The sequence below is a fragment of the Spermophilus citellus genome, assembly GCF_964194105.1.
Source record: "Spermophilus citellus genome assembly, chromosome: 9".
Taxonomy (NCBI): domain Eukaryota; kingdom Metazoa; phylum Chordata; class Mammalia; order Rodentia; family Sciuridae; genus Spermophilus; species Spermophilus citellus.
In genome coordinates this window covers 109,162,864-109,182,151 of record NC_138191.1, presented here as the reverse complement: position 1 = coordinate 109,182,151, position 19,288 = coordinate 109,162,864, and the positions used below count along the sequence as shown (strand labels likewise).

Below are 19,288 nucleotides of genomic sequence, written 5' to 3'. Positions count from 1 at the left end.
ACATATGTATGCACGTGCTACACACACACACACACACACACACACACACACACACCTTGTGAGGACACAGAAAGAAAGCAGCCATCTGCAACCCAGGGAGATAGGCCGCAGGAGAAATCAAACTAACTCCCAGAAGTTTGAGAAAATGTATTTCTGTGGGTTAAGCCACCTGAGGTGTGGTATTTTTTTTTTAATGGCAGCCTTAGCAAACTAATACATATCTCTTTAAACTTAAAACATGTATTCCAGAAAATAATGTAATTATTTTCTGAGGCTCCTGCTATCACCTGAGGGCATCATTGATTTATTTTCCTACTTATTACTAATTTCACCAGAATGAAGTCTCAAGAGAGCAGGAAAGCGTGCATTCTGTGCTGCGTCCTAAGATCTTGTAAGGACGCGTGGCGGGTCACAAGCACCAGGAAGAGAGCTGCTGGGCCAGTGAATGAACGCAGGACGCAAGGCTTCCCCATCAGCCTGCCGGCCTTGGGGTCCAGCGGCCCAGCCTGGGGAACAAGGGGGTGGCCTCGTAGGGCGCCGCCCCCAGGGTCTGGGTGGCCGCGGACGCGAGCCGGGGCGCTCGGCGGCTTCCGGCTTCCGGGTGCTCGGGCGCGCGCTGGCTCCGGGGAGGGCGGGCGGCGGGTTGCGGAGCCTCGGCGAAACGCGCGGGCGTAGGGCCGGGACTGAGCTGATCGCGTTGGGTGGGCCGGCCGGCTGGGGCAGGGCAGCGGGCTGCGGGCGTCGCTGGCCACCTGGAGGGCGCGTCCCGGGGCGCAGGCGCTGCAAGACGCCCCGCTCGGCCTCTGAGGCCGGGTGCACTTGGCCGTGGTGCTGGCTTGGGCATTAAAGCCACAGTCAGCGCCGGTTCAGGGCGCCCTCCCATTCCAGCCCCACAGTCACCCATCCTAGAGGGCCCTGGATGGAAATTTGGAAGAAAGCCTGGTCCAGTCCGGAGGCCGAGGGCCCTCCGGGCTTCAGAAGGACGTCTAGGCGAACGCTGGACGTTGTGGACGGTTCGTAAAAGGGTGGGAAAGAACACAATCTGTTACCACCCAGTCCTTCTCTGGAGACCTCTGCAGCAGAAAGGCTCGGGAGCGAGCGTCCCCACGTCCCAACCCTGGCCCTCCCGGCGTCCAAGGCCCACCCGGTGAGTACTCCTCTGCTGGTCTACCTCTCTTTTCCGGGCTGGCCTATCTGGGAGACCTGTGGGGGTGCGAAGACTTCAAAGTGAAGCTCCTCCGTCATTAACCGCTTCTTAGGGACGAGTCCAAAGTTTCTGTACTTCGATAAGGAGTCCTTTTTTTAATTTTAATTTTTTAGTTTTAGGTGGACACAATATCTTTATTTTTTATGTGGTGCTAAGGATCGAATCCAGCGCCCTGCGCATGCCAGGCGATCGCGTTACTGCTTGAGCCACATCCCCAGCTCATAGAGGTCCTTTTTTAATATTCAGGGGTAGGATATTTCCTATAATCTCCAGTCTCTAAGGACGCACGCAGTCAATAAGTCTCTTCTCCACGAACTTCAGAAAGTCGGGCCACCCGCCCCCCCCCCTTTTAAAATTTTTTTAGTTGTAGGTGGACACAGTATCTTTATTTATATATTATTATTTTAAAAATATTTTTTAGTTGTTGATAGACCTTTATTTTATTTATTTTTATGTAGGGCTGAGGATCGAACCCAGTGCCTCAAACATGCCAGGCAAGTGCGCTACCGCTGAGCCCCAACCCGGGCCCTCTTTATTTATTTTTATGTGGGGCTGAGGATCAACCCAGTGCCTCACACATGCAAGGCAAGAGCTCTACCATTGAGCTACAACCCTAGCCTGGGCCACCCCTTTTCCACCGAGCTTTTTTGAGGACTCCAGATACACTGGACCAGGTCATGGTGGAGGTACCTGCCTAGATGCCAGTGGTTGGATGAGTTGATTTGGGTTGTTTTCAAATCTGCCTGCTACCAATAATTCTGTAGGAGCCCTCCTTAAACTTAAAGTACTATATTTATTCCATTTAAGCATTAACCCCTCCCCCAATTTAACATTTCCGAACCCAGGATGCATTTTATCAGTTGTTAGGCTTCACGGGTGATGATGTGTCTGTCACTGTTTGCCCCAGCTAAAACAGCTATGTGATTATTCCATCAGTTAAGATACTAAAAATGAACTTTACATGCATATTTCAAATTATTTTTTAAAAATAACTTTAAAAAATAATGATATGACGCGGCATAAAATAAAAGGTTTATAAGGGCTTGCTATATGCTTAGTGTTGTCTCAATTAATCAACATTGCAACTCTACAAAATGCAATTACTATTCCTATTTTATAGGTGAGCAAACTGAAGCTCACAGAATTGAAGTGCCTCAGAGCTTTTATTGGCTAGTGTCTGGGTTCTAGCCAGGCTGTCTGGTTTTAAAGCCTGTGTTGACTCCCAAATCTGGATCCAAGCAGAATAAGCATGTAGCTTACAAGGTGGGAAATCAAGGCAGATGTTTGTGCATCTTTGGATGTTTGCCTGTCTTTGTGTTTGTGTGGAATCGGGAGATGGAAGCTACATCCAAGAAATCTGATTATACTTACTCTTGCATTGATGCCGCACCATTGTATTAAATCTTTTGCATTTTAAAATATATTTCTGCAGGTTCTGGAGTTCTGGCCATATGAAAAGTGTTTCTGGATTTCTTTTTTCTTGTCTTTTGTTCCTCTAGAATGATTACAAAACCATGTACTTAAACCAACTCACCTGACTGCCTCCCAAAAAATGGTGTCCAGTTTTCAGAGTTGTTAAAGTCACTCCAACCTCTAGGGTCCTCCAGGTCCTAGTCCTGCAGGGACATGCCAAAGCCCCGAGGGCAGAAGATTGCAGTCTGAGAAAGACCACGCAATTGCCAAGCCTCTCATTGGAGGTTCTGGCAATTTCCTCACCAGAAGTGGACAAGGCCAGTTGGTCGTGCATCATCATGCCTCAGCAGCTCCTGATCACCCTGCCCAAGGCCAGTACCTGGGTGAAGTTACACCATCCAAGGAAGGCCAAGGAGGAGGCGCCCTCATGGGAGGATGTGACTAAAATGTTTGAAGAAGAAGGTGAGAATAGACTGAAGGAGGGGGAAGAAGGAGGTCTCATGTGAACAGATGTACTTCATTGAGGTTGTTTCTTGGGGAGAAAATTGGAGGAAAGAAGGTCTTTGAGGGGGTTCACTCATACTGAGCTCATGGCTTTTGGGGTGGTCTAGCTGGGAGAGAAAATATTGGGCTCCCATCTCAGGCTCTTTTTCAATATGTGCTCCATGCTGCTCCCATCTCCTGGCATCAGATAAAATACATGAGGGGAAGCTAGAATAGAGTTATTCCCCACCTCTGGCTCTTAAGTGTGGGAATGTGATTCACATGTAGAGGGATCAAAGGGTTCTGACTTTTAAGTCCTCTGAAGGGTTTTCCAGCTCAAGTTCTGGTCATTTTAGCCACTTATTGGTTAAAAATATTTAACCAATATTTTTGACAAGCATCAGATTTCCACCCCTCCCCCTCCGAGAGGCAGAAATAACATGCCTGATTCCTCTCATATTACCTTGAACTATGTGAATTAGGCAGGAGACATGTCTAAGACATACCCACCTTATTTAGTGGTCTGGTCAGGAGAAGATATATGGAGAGAGGAATAAATGTGTCTCATGTGATGTCCTCATACCTCTGATACTTCATATCCAGCCAGTATTTTTATTGTATTCCATCTATGTCAGTCAGAGACTTTGGCTAAACATCTTGAGAGATTGGGGGGCAGGGAGAAGAAGAAGAAGAAGAATTATCTCTAAAGCTGATTATTAGTTGAAAGAGTAGATAGATATATAACCAAATCAAAAGAAGATAGCCTAAGAAAAGCTCTTTTGGAATCCTGAGGAAATATAAGTCAGATAGATTGAGTTGAGTCTGGAAAAGTATCTGAAGCTTTTTATAGAAGATTTGGAGGAAGTATAGAAAAGTGGGTACTTTGATGAGAGGTTTAGAGAATGGCGACTATTTAGTCTAAATGAGGGTTAAGAATGTGAAGTGGGTGGTTTCCCAGGTATAAAGGTTGGTAGTTTGGAGGTAACCACTGCTGAGAAAATAAGCTTTGGGCAGATCATAGACTGCCTTGAAGTCTATGGTGAAATGTTTGAATTTTTTCTTTCTTATCTGTGGGAGACCCTTTGAGGATTTTAGAACAAAGAAGTGGCCTGATAGATTTGTGCTTTTGACCATTGGGAAGTATCAGTACCCAAAGCAACACACTGCAGGTCCTCCTTACTAAGGAGTTTTGGGCTCCTTTGAGTCATTCTAGATGTCCCCCCACATTTTTTATTATTTTTTAGTTTTAGATGGACACAACACAATCTTCATTTTATTTTTATGTGGTGCTGAGGATCGAACCCAGTGCCTCAAGCATGCTAGGTGTGCAGTCTACCACTGAGCCACAATCCTAGCCCTAGATGTCCCCTTTTGTGAATATTTTTTGGGGGGAAGAGTCAGTGGGTCTACAGAGCAGTTCTGGCATTTGAGAGATTTGAGTAGATGCAAAATTCATAGTTCTTTTCGTTCCCTAGTTCTGCTGTCTCAAGATGCTGCTGAGACCCAGGAAGAAAGTTTAGAGGATGAATTGACCCCTGACCTCCTGACAGCAGAACCCCAGGTGGGTTGGAGCTTCCTCATTTTCTTAATAATGCTTCTTGTTTTTTTACCTGTCTATTTTGGGAGAAGTGAGTGGGTTGAGACGAACAAGTTCAACTATTGGAGTTGCTCTCATTCAGAAACTTGAGCTTCTGTGGTGACAGTATCTCTGCTCATAGGGGCCTTCCTGCAACTCTTGTTTCTCACCAGCATCTTGATCTGATATTGTGCTATTTTTTGTAGAGAAAGCATAATGAATGATATTTCCAGCTCCTAAAAACCAATGGATTTTACTTGGGATCTAAGATAAATGTCAATATAATATTCAAAATCCATAAGTGAGATGAAATTCTGACATTCTTAGTGATATATCCATATCACTGTGAACTCTTTAAGAGATGACCCTTGGCAAAGTGAGAAGAAATGGCCACATCTTTGAGGTGGGGCAAAGAGTAGGAGCAGCTTTAAGAGCAGTTAGGATAGCATGTCAGAAATGGGGTCTTCACCATCTGGTGGAAACATGGGTAAAACAAAAGGAAATTAAAAGACTTTTACAGAGATATTATTGGAGACAGAAGAGTTGTTTTTTTTTTAACATTTATTTTTTAGTTTTAGGTGGACACAATATCTTTATTTTATATCCAACCCAGTGCCTCATGCATGCTAGGCAAGCACTCTACCACTGAGCCACAACTCCAGCCCAACACAAGAGTTTTAAGTAAAAAGAACTTTAAATCTGAAATTAGATGATATTGGATTTGATTTTATCTGATATTAGATGGTGCACAGTTTGATTTTCTCTCATCTTCCTTGCTTGGTGTCTAGGGCAATTTTTTTTTTTTCTTTTGGCTCTTTACAATCTATTTCCTTAGCTAAGAAATTTAGATGCTAATGTCTGCCTTCTAGGGTTAAAATTCATTCCAGTTATTTATGGTAATATGGAAGAAATCATAGTTAGTTAAATAATTGATTAATTATTTAAAGAATCATCTTTTCTCTACATTCCACATATCTGGAATCCCTCACTTCCTAACATTTATCAAAAAGTAGATTCCTTAGCGATGGGAAAGGATTAAATTTTTTTTAAATTGAAGTATAAATGACATACAGGAAAATACATTTAGGAAATGTATTCTATTTTGACATGTGCATGTACCCATGTAATCAAATTAATAAAGAGAACATTGCCTCCATCTCAGAAAATTCCTTCTTGTGCTTTCCAATTTGTACTCTGCTCCAGCCCTCATAAGGAATAAATACATGAAATTTGTATTACTTATTATAACTGCATATAAATCCACAAATGTCTTTTTTAAAAAATATTTTTTAGTTGACACAATACCTTTATTTTTATGTGGTGCTGAGGATTGAACCAAGTGCCTCACATGTGCTAGGTGAGCACTCTGCCACTGAGCCACAACCCCAGTCCCACAAATGTCTTAAAAGAGTTTAATTTAAAAAAAGAATATAGGGGCTGGGGTTGTGGCTCAGCGGTAGAGTGCGAGACCCTGGGTTCGATCCTCAGCACCACATAAAAATAAATAAGTGAAATAAAGGTATTGTTAAAAAAAAAAAAGAATATATATTCTGTAATTGTTTATGGTATTCGATAAATATCAGTTAATTATTTGATAGTAATGTTCAAATCTTCTATATCCTTGATGAATTTTTGTCAGTTTTTATCAATTACTGAGAGGATATTAAAATCTATAATCATGAGGCTGGGGTTGTGCCTTAGTGGTAGAGCACTTGCCTTGCATGTGTGAGGCACTGGATTCGATTCTCAGTGCTGCATGTAAATAAATGAATAAAATAAAGGTCCGTTAACAACTAAATAATTTTTTTAAAAAATCTGTAATCATGATTTTATCTGTATCTCTTTAGGTCTATCAACTTTTATTTATTTGAAGTCTGTCATCAGATGCATAAACACGATTGTTGTCTTCTTGAATTGATGCACTTATTATTATGAAATATCCCTCTGATTTACGGCCATACCACCCTGAATGCACCTGATCTTGTTTAAAATGTCCCCCTTTTTTAAAATTTTAAATTATAAATACACAACTTTTAAAAAAAAATCTTTATTTTTATTTGGTTTATTTTTATGTGGTGCTGAGGATCAAACTCAGGGCCTCACGCATTCGAGGCAAACACTCAACCTTTGAGCTACAACCCCAGCCTTAAAATGTCCTCCTTTTTAAAACTATTGGTGTCTTTATAGTTAAAGTGTGACCTTTTTAAATGTGGGTGGGTCTTGCTAGTTTAGTCTATTTACAGTTAAAGTAATCATTAATATGGATGGGTCTAAGTGTAGGTTGTTCTTTGCTATTGTCCTTTCTGTTCTTTATTTCTTTGTTCCTTCTCTCCTGCCTTTTTTTGGATTAAATTATTTCTGAGTATCCCATTTTATGTCCTCCAGTGACTTTTTTTTTGTATTAGGGATTGAACCCAGGTGTGCCTAACCACTGAACCACATCCCCGGCCCTTTTTATTTTATGTTTTTATTTTGAGACAGGGTCTTGCTAAGTTGCTTAGGGCCTCACTAAATTGCTGAGGCTGGCTTTGAACTTGTGATCCTCCTGCCTCAGCCTCTCAAGCCACTGGGATTCAGGCATTTACCACCACACTTGGCCACTCCAGTGACTTTTAAGCTACATTTTTTGTTTGTTTGTTTGTTTTGTTTTAGTGGTCATTCTATCATGGTATGCATTTTTAAATTTATTTCAGTTGCTTTGAATTAACATACCGCATCACATGTTACTATGAAAACATATTTCCATTTACTGCTTCCTATTCTTTGTTCTATCATCATCACGTATTCTACCTTTTGTGTTACAAACCCCACAATACATTGTTTGCATTTTTGCTTTTGATGGTAAATTGTCTTATTTAAAAATTAAGAAACCAGGTATAGTGACACACACCTGTAATCCCATGAACTCAGGAGGCTGAGGAAGGAGGATCACAAGTTCTAGGCCAGCTTCAGCAATTTAGAAAGTCTCAAAATAAAAATGAAAAGAAGAGCTGGGGGGCTAGGCACAGTGACACATTCCTGTAATCCCAGTAATCCCAGTGACCCCAGAGGCTCAGGCAGGAGGAGGATCATAAATTCAAGGCCAGCCTCAGCAATTTAGCAAGACCTTATCTCAAAATAAAAAATAGAAAGGACTGGAGATATAGTTAAGTGGTAGAGTACTCCTGGGTTCAATCCTTAGTTGAAAACCACAAAAGCAAAAAAATAACCCGCGTCTTTTATATTTGCCACTGCTTACTAATTCAGGTACTCTTCATTTTTTAAACCTTTTGTTCCAAATTTCTGGAGTTTATTTCCCTTCAATCTGAAAAACGTTATCATGTCTTGTAGTGTAAGTGTTCTGGTGACCAATTTGTACAGTTTTTGTTAATCTATTTTTTTTTTTTTTTTTTAGAGAGAGAGAGGGGGACAGAGAGAGAGAGAGAATTTTTTAATATTTATTTATTTTTTCTTAGTTCTCGGCAGACACAACATCTTTGTTTGTATGTGGTGCTGAGGATCGAACCCGGGCCGCACGCACGCCAGGCGAGTGCGCTACCGCTTGAGCCACATCCCCAGCCCAGTTTTTGTTAATCTAAACATGCCTTAATATTTTCTCTTATTTGAGAATCCTCTATTGGATTTAGAATTCTAGGTTATTTTTTCTTTAAGTATTTTTAAAAGGTTCCATTATCTTTTAGCTTGTATTGTTTCTGATGAGGAGTTGCCTGTTATTCTTATCATTGTGTGATGTGTCTTTGTTTCATACCAATTTTTTTAATTGTTTTTATTTGTTTCCCTTTTCTTACCATCTTTTCTCCTGATAGGCGTTCATCTTGGACTAAACTCCACTTGGGTTCCAGATCTTTCACTTGCTTTTACAATCTTCACCTTTATTTTATTATTCAGCAGTTTTGCTGTGATATACATAGGTGTAGGGTTTTTTGGGGATGTGGGTAGGTGTTTATTTATCCCTTTTGGGGTTTGCTAAGCTTCTTGAATTTGTAAGTTCCATCAGTTTAGAAGTTTTTCAGCTACTTTTTCTTTAAATATTTTGCTTTCTTTTTCTCAGGTTTCAATTATATCATTTGATATTAACCCACAAGTTTTTTTTTTCTCTTACTGCTCTAGTTTGACAGTATCTATTGACTCATTTTTAAGTTTTACTGGGCTTGTCTTATTTAGCTGGTCTACTTTAAGGCCATGAAATGAATTTTTCATACATTGTATTTTTCATTTGTAGAATTTTTATCTCTTTTCTAGCATTTCTGTATCTCTCTAAAGTTATTTCCATCTCTTTATCCATTCTATCTTTTATTGTAAATTCTTTAGCATATATTTAAATAATTGCTTTGAAGTTCTTATCTGGTAATTTCAGTGACTTGATTATCTATGTATCTGTTTTGATTTTTATTTTCTTGATTATTGGTCATATTTTCCCCTTGTTTACACATCTATTTATTTATTTGTTTGTTTAGTTTTTTGGTACTGGGAATTGATCCCAGGGTCACTTAATCACTGAGCTACATTCCCAACCCTTTTTATTTTGAGACAGAGTCTCACTAAGTTGCTTAGGACCTTGCTCAATTAATGAGGCTGTCCTTGAACTTGGGATCCTCCTGCCTCAGTTTCCCAAGTTGCTGGAATTATAGGCATGTGCCACCACATCCAGTGTCTAATAATTTTTAAAAAAACTATATATATAAAAACAATGGAATATGAGGGGAGTGTGTGTGTATAGATAGATAGGTTTTTGTTTTGTTTTGTTTTATTGTATTTTTAAGATATTCTAAGTTCTTTCCTCCGTCTGTTGGTTAAAATGAGGGGCTGATTATTCTTATTCCTCCTGGAGCTGTGAGTGAGCTCTGGCAGTGATACATCTTTAATTTGATTGAATTTTGCCTCATTGCCAATGCTTCTCACCACCACTAAAGGGCAGTCTTTTTTTTTATCTTTCAGTATTTAAGCTAGGAAGGCGTTAGACTACAGTTCCAGACATTTGTCCATCTTGGACTAAACTCCATCTGGGCCCCAGAATTCCAGCTCAGCAAGAACGCATAGGTATTTGATAAAAGTATTAGGAGCAGAAGTGCCTGTCCTACCCCCATTCCCTACCCCTTCTGATCTCATCATCTTCTACAGTCCCCTTCCCTAACCTACTCCATCCATGCTCTTTACCTTTTGTTCCTCAAATAAGCTAAGAATGTTCTCATCAGGTGCAAGTGGCCTGTAATCCCAGGAGGATCTCGAGTTCAAAGACAGCCTCAGCAAAAGCAAGGTATTAAGCAACTCAGTGAGACCCTGTCTCTAAATTAAATAGAAAATAGGAGTGGAAATGTGGCTCAGTGGTCAAGTGCCCCTGAGTTCAATCCCCAGTACCCGCTCTCCTACCCACCAAAAAAAGAATGTTCTCACCTAAGATTCTTTATACCTCCCTGGAATGCTCTCCCCACAGATTTCCTCATGGTTCTTCCTCACTGAATTCATCTCTCTAGCCAAATATCATCCTTTCAAAGCAACTTTCTATAAGTACTCTACACAAAAGATCATTTTTACACTCACTTTGGGTCTCCCTATTCCCTCTGATCTGCTTAATGTTTTCTAAGGCATGTATGATCATATGTCCTACATATTTAATATTTACAGTAATTTCAAAACAGATCCAGGGAGGCCCCTGGTAAAATTGATTTGGAATCTCCCAAAACTTTGAAAATGTCAGAAATCCTTGGACTCTAACTGAAAAGGAATGTTTGATGTTCTAGGAACTGTTGACCTTCAAGGACATATTTGTGGACTTTACCCAGGAGGAGTGGGGGCATTTGGCCCCTACTCACAGGAATTTGTACAGGGATGTGATGCTGGAGAACTATAGGAACCTGGTGTCAGTGGGTAAGGATGGGTCATTCATATATCCAGAAACCTGCCCATTATAGAATAGTCATTATTTCTAAATTATCAATATTGTAAATTCTTTGGACACTTGGCCTTGGGTTCTGCATTAAAGATGTATTATTCCTTTGAAAACTAAGCCAGGGCAGATATGATTCCTTGGGGATCAACTTTACTTTATAGAGCTATAATAGAAAGACATGCCCCTTCCCATTCGCAGAGCCCCTGAATACCAGAACACTAGAACTAAATTCTAAGGATGGTACTTAGACATAAACATAAATATTCATATTCTTTCTCTTTTACTTCATAACCAGGATATCAGTTTTCCAAGCCTAGTGTGATTTCCCAGTTGGAGAAAGGAGAAGAGCCATGGATGGTACAGAAAGAAGGCCCGGGAAATGATGTTTCAGGTAAGACCAAGGGAGATGATAGCTTTTAGTATGTGGGTTAGTCCTCAGGGCCCTCCCAGGCGGCCAGGAACGCTCTGGCTACTGGACAAGGGATGCACTAAACCTAATTTTACCCCTCTCTTTTCACTAAGCCCTTGCAAAAGTCTCTCAATAATATGATTATTGGTCATATTTTCCCCCTGTTTACACATAAACCACAATTTATTCATTTTTCTGTTGGTATACTATATTGTTTCCAATTGTCCTCATTAAGGTTAAAGTTGATTTTCCTTCTTTCTCCAGTATCCTAAGTCCTGCCCACCTAAAGCTCTTTCCTCTAAGTAGAGATGTATGTGGTCTCTCCACAGAAAACAGATCTCTTTTCAGGACTGTACAAATCTTAATTTTCTCTCTTCCACTCTATTTCCATTTTTCCCCACATTTTATTTTCCAATTCCAGTTTTCATCTCTTTTTAATTTACCTGTCTTATTTTTTTTTAAAGAGAGAGTGAGGAGAGAGAGAGAGAGAGAGAATATTTTATTTCTTAGTTTCCGGCAGACACAACATCTTTTGTTGGTATGTGGTGCTGAGGATCGAACCCGGGCCGCACGCATGCCAGGCGAGCGCGCTACCACTTGAGCCACATCCCCAGCCCCTGTCTTATTTTTTGGTAATAGCTACTTCATGAATAATCCTGTAAGAGAAAATAGCACAGGATTCCTTCTCGCCCAATCCAGTAGCAATTTTCCTGAACTTTGCTTTTATTATGAAAAATTTTAGAGATTTTGAAAGGCATAGAGAACATTATAACACATTTCTATGTAACTTCCATCCAGATTAAGAAATAAAAGTTGAAGCCCTGCTGTTCCTCTCCCACCTTTCAAAATAACCACTCTTCTGTTTAAATAATACTGTTGCCATTTGTCTTCTTACTTTCATTACATACATATATCCCTAAACAACAGCATTGTTTTACACATTCTTCAAATAAATGATATATGTACTTTCCTTGCATCTTTTAAAAATATTTATTTTTTAGTTGTAGTTGGACACAATACCTTTATTTCACTTGTTTATTTTTATGTGATGCTGAGGATTGAACCCAGGGTCTCGCACGTGCGAGGCGAGCGCTCTACCCCTTGAGCCACAACCCCAGCCCTTTCCTTGCATTTTTAAAAAAATATATTTTTATTTAGAGAATTTTTTAATATTTATTTTTTAGTTCTCGGCGGACACAACATCTTTGTTTGTATGTGGTGCTGAGGATTGAACCCAGGCCACACGCATGCCAGGCGAGTGCGCTACCGCTTGAGCCACATCCCCAGCCCTTAAAAAATATTTTTTAGTTGTTAATGCATCTTTATTTTTTAATGTATTTATATGCAGTGCTGAGGATCAAACTTAGTGCCTCACACATGCCAGGCAAGTGCTCTGCCACTGAGCCATAACTCCAGTCCCCTTTCCTTGCTTTTCTTGTTCAACACTGTTGATGTTACTCTATGTTGTTCTAGTTTATTCATTTCCATTGAATTAATAAACCACAATTTATTCATTTTTCTGTTGGTATACTATGTTGTTTCCAATTTGGGGATTACAGAGATGCTGCAGTCTACTTTTGTGCACATAACTGCTCATATATGTATTCAAATATTTTTTCAAGGTAGTTTGTAGAGCAAAATTGCTGGGTAATGGGATATATATGCCTTCATTTTACAAGTTATTACCAAGTTCCTCTTCAAAGCAGTGTCACCAATTTGTATTCCTGTCATCAGGTTTTGAAAGTTCCCAGAACTTAGCATTTCTATCAATACTTGGCATTGTCGAACTTGAAAATTTTTGTAAATTCAGTTGGGTGAATATGATATTATTTCTTTCATTTTCCTAATTAGTCATGAGAGGAAGCATATTCTCATATTTGTTGAACATCCATCCAAGATTCCTTCTCTGTAAATTACCTATTATATTCTTTGCCAATTTTTCTATTATTTATATTTATTAAAATTAGTTTTTAGAAAAGTGTGTGTGTGTATTCTGGATACTAATTGTTCGTAGCTTTGTTTTTTAAATGTTTTATCTCAGCCAGTGACCCATCTTTCATTTTTAAAAAATAATGTCTTTGGCTAAGCACGATATTGCACATCCATATTCCCAGCGTTTTGGAGGTTGAGGCAAGAGGATCACAAGTTCAAAGCTAGTCTTAGCAACTTAGCCAAGCCCTAAGCAACTTAGTGAGACTATCTCAAAATAAAAAAGGGCTGGATAAGGCTGGGGTTATAGCTCAGTGGTAGAGTGCTTGCCTAGCGTACATGAGGCACTGGGTTTGATCCTCAGCTCCACATAAAAATAAATAAATAAAATAAAGGTATTGTGTCCACCTACAACTAAAAATAATTAAAAAGGTGGGGGGACTGGGGATATGGCTCAGTGTAGCTCAGTGGTTAAGTGCCCCTGGTTCAACCCCGATACCAATCAATCAATCAATCAATCAATAAAATGTCTTTTAAAGGATATGTATTATTAAATTTAATTTTACTTAATTTATTAGTTTTTTCCTGTGCCCTTTTTATTATGTAAGATACCCTTTTCTGCCCTGTTATCCTCCATTTTACTATATGTAGATGATATATTCCTTTATACTCCTATATTTTTAAAAAAGTTTTTTAGTTGTAAATGGGCAGAATACCTTTGTTTTATTGATTTTTATGTGGTGCTGAGGATTGAACCCAGTGCCACACACACACACTAGCCAAGCACTCTACCACTGAGCCACAACCACAGCACCTGTCTGTATTTTTAACGATTTGCTTTTCATATTTGTTTGAAATTCATCTGGAATTTATTTTATATATGAGATTTAAAAAAACTCTAATTTAACTTTTTCTACATGGACATTTAGTCCAGGAACCATTTGTTGGATAATTGGTGCAGCTATGTCACATATCAAGGTTCTATGCTTAGGTCTGTTTCTAGGTTCTTTTGCTGGGGGTACTGGGTATTGAACTTGGGGGCACTCAGCCACTGAACCACATCCCCAGCCCTATTCTGTATTTTATTTAGAGACAGGGTCTCACTGAGTTGTTTAGCATCTCGCTTTTGCTAAGGCTGGCTTTGAACTCACAAACCTTCTGCCTCAGCCTCCCAAACCGTTGAGATTATGGGAGTGCGCCACTGCGTCTGGCTATTTCTGGGCTCGTTCTGTTCCATTTCATTTTTAAAATTTTCTATCCCTACTCTAATTCCAGGCTGTCTTCCTTTACTATATTCCATAATGAGACCTATTATCTAGTAGAAGTAGTGTACCCACTTTGTTTCTTAAAATTGCCCTGGCTATTACTTAACCTCTTGCTTTTGCATATGAATTATATAATCAGTGCATTAAATGACAGACACAAATGCTGTGTTGCCATTTTTATTGAAACAGAATTAAATATATAGATCAATTTTGAGAAGATTAACATTGTTATGATATTGAATCCTACTATCCAGGAACATGACATATTTTTCCATTTATTGGTATTTATTATAAATTTTTGTTCATTAAAGTTTTAGGATTTTCTCCATAAGGTCTTGTACATATTTCATATTATTGTTAAAATTTATTCTGGAAGTTGTGCATTTTATTGCTAATATAGATGATGTATATATTTAATATTTAGTTTTTAATTTTAGGTGGACTCAATATCTTTATTTTATTTTTACGTGGTGTTGAGGATCAAACCCAGCGCCCCACACATACCAGGCGAGCGTGCTACTGCTTGAGCCACATCCCCAGCCCATAGATGATATATTTTTAAAAATTGTTTTCTGCTTGTTGCTTGTGTGTAATAACACAATTTATTTTTAATATTGACTTTTTATAGGCAGCCCACCTTGTTTCACTCTGTTATAAATTCTAATAATTGTATGTTGTCCTGTGGTTTCTCTTCTGCAACTTGTAATAATGAAAACAATAGGAGATAAGGGAATCATTAGGTGGTACAACACTTCATTAGCTTGTGCAAGACCCTGGGTTTTCTCCCCACCATCACCACCACAAAACAAAACAAAATACCAAAAGAAGAAAATAATAATAAAAGGTACCCTGAATGTCCTTGCCCTGATTCTGGATGAAATCTCAAAGAGGTCTAATAGATGGTCCAGTCTCTAACATGAACAATCTTGATTTTAGTAAAATATTTATTGAATTCAGTGAAATAGTAAAACTCCCAATATCATTCAGAGTTAAATTTTGGTGTTTCCTTTTCTGTGGGCCTGCTTCAGGCCTGAATACGAAATTGGGGAGTGGTACACAGATGCCTTCTTTTCTCTTTCCCTATTGTCTTCTCTTCTTCCTCCCCTATTCCCGACCAGAATCAGGGACCTGAAGAGCATAGACTTTGTTATGCTTCTATTCATTTATAATTTGGAATATAAAAGCACTAATGATTATTCTGTGTTGACCAGGTTAAAGGATATTTTCCTGGAACCTAGCAGCAGTAGCAATACAACTGTCTGGGTTTCTTACATAAATAACATTTTTTTGCATAAATAACATTTCCATGGATGTATTAATATCTCAGGAAGCAGAACTAAATATATACAAATACAAGTTTTAATAAAGGACAGTGTAATGTTCTTGTGCATATTCTTAGTTTAAACCCTAGTCTTTGAACCAGTGTCTCTTCCGTTTCTGCTGAAATGGGGAGAGGAACATTTTATCTTTCTGAGATTGTTTTCCAAAAATAGTGTCAATGAAAAAATATATATTCATAAAGACACAGCTTTGAAATTTTATTACTTATTAGTAATGGAATTGGTATTTATTGGTACTAAATAGTACTAGTAGTTCATTAGAATTATCAGAAATAACAGTACTAAAAAACTCTAGTTTTACTACAAATGAATGACACATTTAACCTATTCACTGTTTCTTAAATTTTATTTCCCATTACCTCTCCAGGTTGCATAACCATATATAAATATAGTCAAAAGCTCATGTGCTTTATGTATTGTTGCCTAAATCTCCATCATATTCCCATTACTGTAATTAATTAAAAAAACACAGTGAAGATGAGTTATTTGCATCTTTTCATTTATTTCAGACTCAAAGAGTAAAACAGAAACCAATGAGTCAACTGCAAAGAATGACATTTCCCAGGAACATTTGTATCATGACATTATGATGGAAAGGTTCATAAGGGATGATATCATTTATTCCACATTGAAAAAAGTTTCCAGATATGATGATGTGTTAGAAAAGCACCAGGAAACCTGTGGAAGAAATGTGAGACAAGCCATTTTGACCCACAAGAAGAGAGTCCAAGATGTTCACAAATACGGGGAAATTATTGTGAGTTCAAATATTTTGGAACAGAAGCATCATAAATGTGACACACCTAGAAAGAGGAAAAAATACAAATTAGATTTGATTAATCATCCAATAAGTTGCATAAGAGCAAAAATCTATGAATGTAATATATGTGAAAAAATGTTCAAACAACCCAATCATCTTACTGAACACATGAGAATTCATACTGGTGAGAAGCCTTTCAGATGTAAGGAATGTGGAAGGGCCTTTAGTCAAAGTGCATCTCTTAATACACACCAGAGGATCCATACTGGTGAGAAACCCTTTGAATGTGAGGAGTGTGGCAAAGCCTTCAGACATCGCTCATCTCTTAATCAGCATCATAGAACTCACACTGGGGAGAAGCCTTATGTATGTGACAAATGTCAGAAAGCTTTCAGCCAGAACATTAGCTTGACCCAACATCTAAAGACTCATTCTGGAGAGAAACCTTTTACTTGCAACGAATGTGGGAAAACCTTTCGACAGATTAGACACCTTAGTGAACACGTAAGAATTCATACTGGGGAGAAGCCCTATGCATGTACTGCATGTTGTAAGACCTTTAGTCATAGAGCATATCTAACACATCACCAGAGAATCCATACTGGTGAAAGACCCTACAAATGTAAGGAATGTGGAAAAGCATTTAGACAGAGGATACACCTTAACAACCATAAAACTGTCCATACAGGAGTGAAAGCATATGAATGCAACCGCTGTGGGAAAGCCTATAGGCATGATTCATCCTTTAAGAAACATCAGAGACATCACACTGGAGAAAAACCTTACGAATGTAATGAATGTGGAAAATCCTTCAGCTATAATTCATCACTAAGTCGACACCATGAAATACACAGGCGGAATGCCTTCCGAAGTAATGTGTAAAAAAATATTTATTTGATGAGAACAAAAGCCACATCTGAATCAGTGATTCTTAGCTTTAAAATTTCAGGACTCAAATAAATTTGAGAAGTTGATTTAATGATGGCAACTTTAAATTTTGCCTGTGTGTAAATAAACATTACGTTAATAACTACTGACACTTATATACAAAATACTTAAAATATAGTTCTTCAAATTAAATAAATTAAGTATCATGAAATATTTACAACATATTTTTTCCTGATTTCATGGTGGATTAATAAATTATTTCCTCATGGGAATTCACTGATTTATAGTCCAGCATTTGGGATATACTATCTAAAATACCACCACTCTTATTTTTTAGATTAAAAAAAAATTTTTCCCATGGGGAAAGTGTTCACATGATATGAAGTTCAGAAAGTGCAGTTATATACAATGAAAAGCCTCCTCCACCCATTTCCCACCACATAATTTTGTTATCTAGAGGCAACCATTTTTTATAACTTTTGTGCACCCTTGCAGATTTTTATCTACAATCAAAATAATGCAAATATACTTTTCCTTTTTAAACATAAACAGCAGCCTCCTGAACAAAAACACCTGCACATTACTTTTATTACTTAATATATCATGGGGGTCACTCTACTATATAAAGCACTGAATCATTCGTTTTTAGAGCTGCTTAATATTTCATATATGAATATATTTTAGCCACTTCACTATGGATTGACTTGGGTTATTTCTAATTGTTTATACAATTGCAATGAATAGCTCTACACATATTCATTACACATGAAAATTTTATAGGTAGGGCAAATTCCTAGAACTGGGATTTCTACACCTTGGGGGCATGTATTGGCAAACAGTCCTTCACAGAGCTTGGACCAATTTATTTGTTTTCTAGCAAAATGCAAAACTAAAAGAGCCTTCTTTGAGGCTGAAGCATCTCCTGGACCAGTTGCTTTGTCAGCCATCAAAGAAGCATCATTCTATATTTTGACACATGGCCTATAATTACTAGCTGAGCTATATCAGAAACAGCAGCACTTGCCATCTCCAGCTCCAATAAGGAAACCTTATCTTTATTTCAGCTGAAGGAGAAGGCATCTTTCCAACAATTGCTTCAATCTTTGACTTTTGAGCCTGGTACCTCCCTTTAAAGAGATTGGACCACTTACCTTGATGAATATAATATTGGCTGCAACCCCTCCACCTGGAATGGGGACAAACTGACAGTCAAGGAAGGGTACTTAGTGGCAGGGTCTACCATGGATGACTGACTGTACATTGTGTAGCATTTTACAGGACGATTCTGTTAGCAAATTTAACACATGGAGGGAGACAGGAGGGACGTGACTTTCTAGTTAAAAAGCATTAACGAATGAGAATTATTTAACATTGCTTTTTAGATTATGAAAGATGAACACCAAGGCCAAGACCTGTAATTCTGTGCTTAGTTTTCAGTGTTTTAGTGATTCTGTGTCAATGAATTTTCTTTTAGCTCTCACCACCCAACCACTGTGGGAAGCCATTCTGACACGTGATTGGGTGACTCCCGTTAAGGGCCTGAGGCGCTTTGGCTCTGTCGAAGCTTTCCCGACCCTTTCCTGATGAGAGAGCCCATCCGTGTGGGGGTGTGCCTGACCACTGACCCCGGAGACCCAATCACTGACCCTGACCTTGCAGTGCAGCCCCCTCTCAACCTTCATTGGATGGAATTCTCCCCTGAATCTCTTGTTCCCCAATAAAGGGCTACTCCCAGGCGTGTTCGCTCACTCTCTCTCCTGCTAGCCCTGAGTAATCCTCGCTGCCCTGCTGGGCGGCTAGAGGTGGGAACCAGAGAGGTGAGTCGTCTTGGACCTAGCAATATAAATAAGGTAACTGGTCTGTGTGTTTTATTTCGATCTCTTCTAACTAACTTTATGCCTAGAACCTCATTAATGAAACCACTGCGCAGGCTGCGTGGTAGAAACCACTACTCCATTTATAATCTAGACCTTGTCAGGATCCTCTATTGTATATAGTCCTACCTTTTAGTTTCATTTCCCATTCACTTTTCTGCTTTCCATATAGGCTCTAATATCAGTATAGTAAGACTCGATTGAGTTGCAAATAACAAATCAAGAAGGGTTAGTATAAGTCTCAAAGGAGGATA

At 38.8% G+C, this 19,288-nt stretch overlaps 1 protein-coding gene across 1 annotated transcript; it reads left to right on the top strand.

The window, feature by feature from the left end:
* The first annotated feature begins 624 nt into the window (after positions 1-624).
* On the top strand, positions 625-17,391 carry LOC308657234 (zinc finger protein 69 homolog). The gene is made up of 6 exons (XM_081308766.1): positions 625-1,147; positions 2,707-3,082; positions 4,579-4,664; positions 10,421-10,547; positions 10,865-10,960; positions 16,022-17,391. Exons 2-6 carry the CDS (start codon positions 2,959-2,961, stop codon positions 17,152-17,154), a joined length of 1,566 nt encoding a protein of 521 aa, XP_081164892.1. The 5' UTR covers positions 625-1,147; positions 2,707-2,958; the 3' UTR covers positions 17,155-17,391.
* The last annotated feature ends 1,897 nt before the right edge of the window (positions 17,392-19,288 follow it).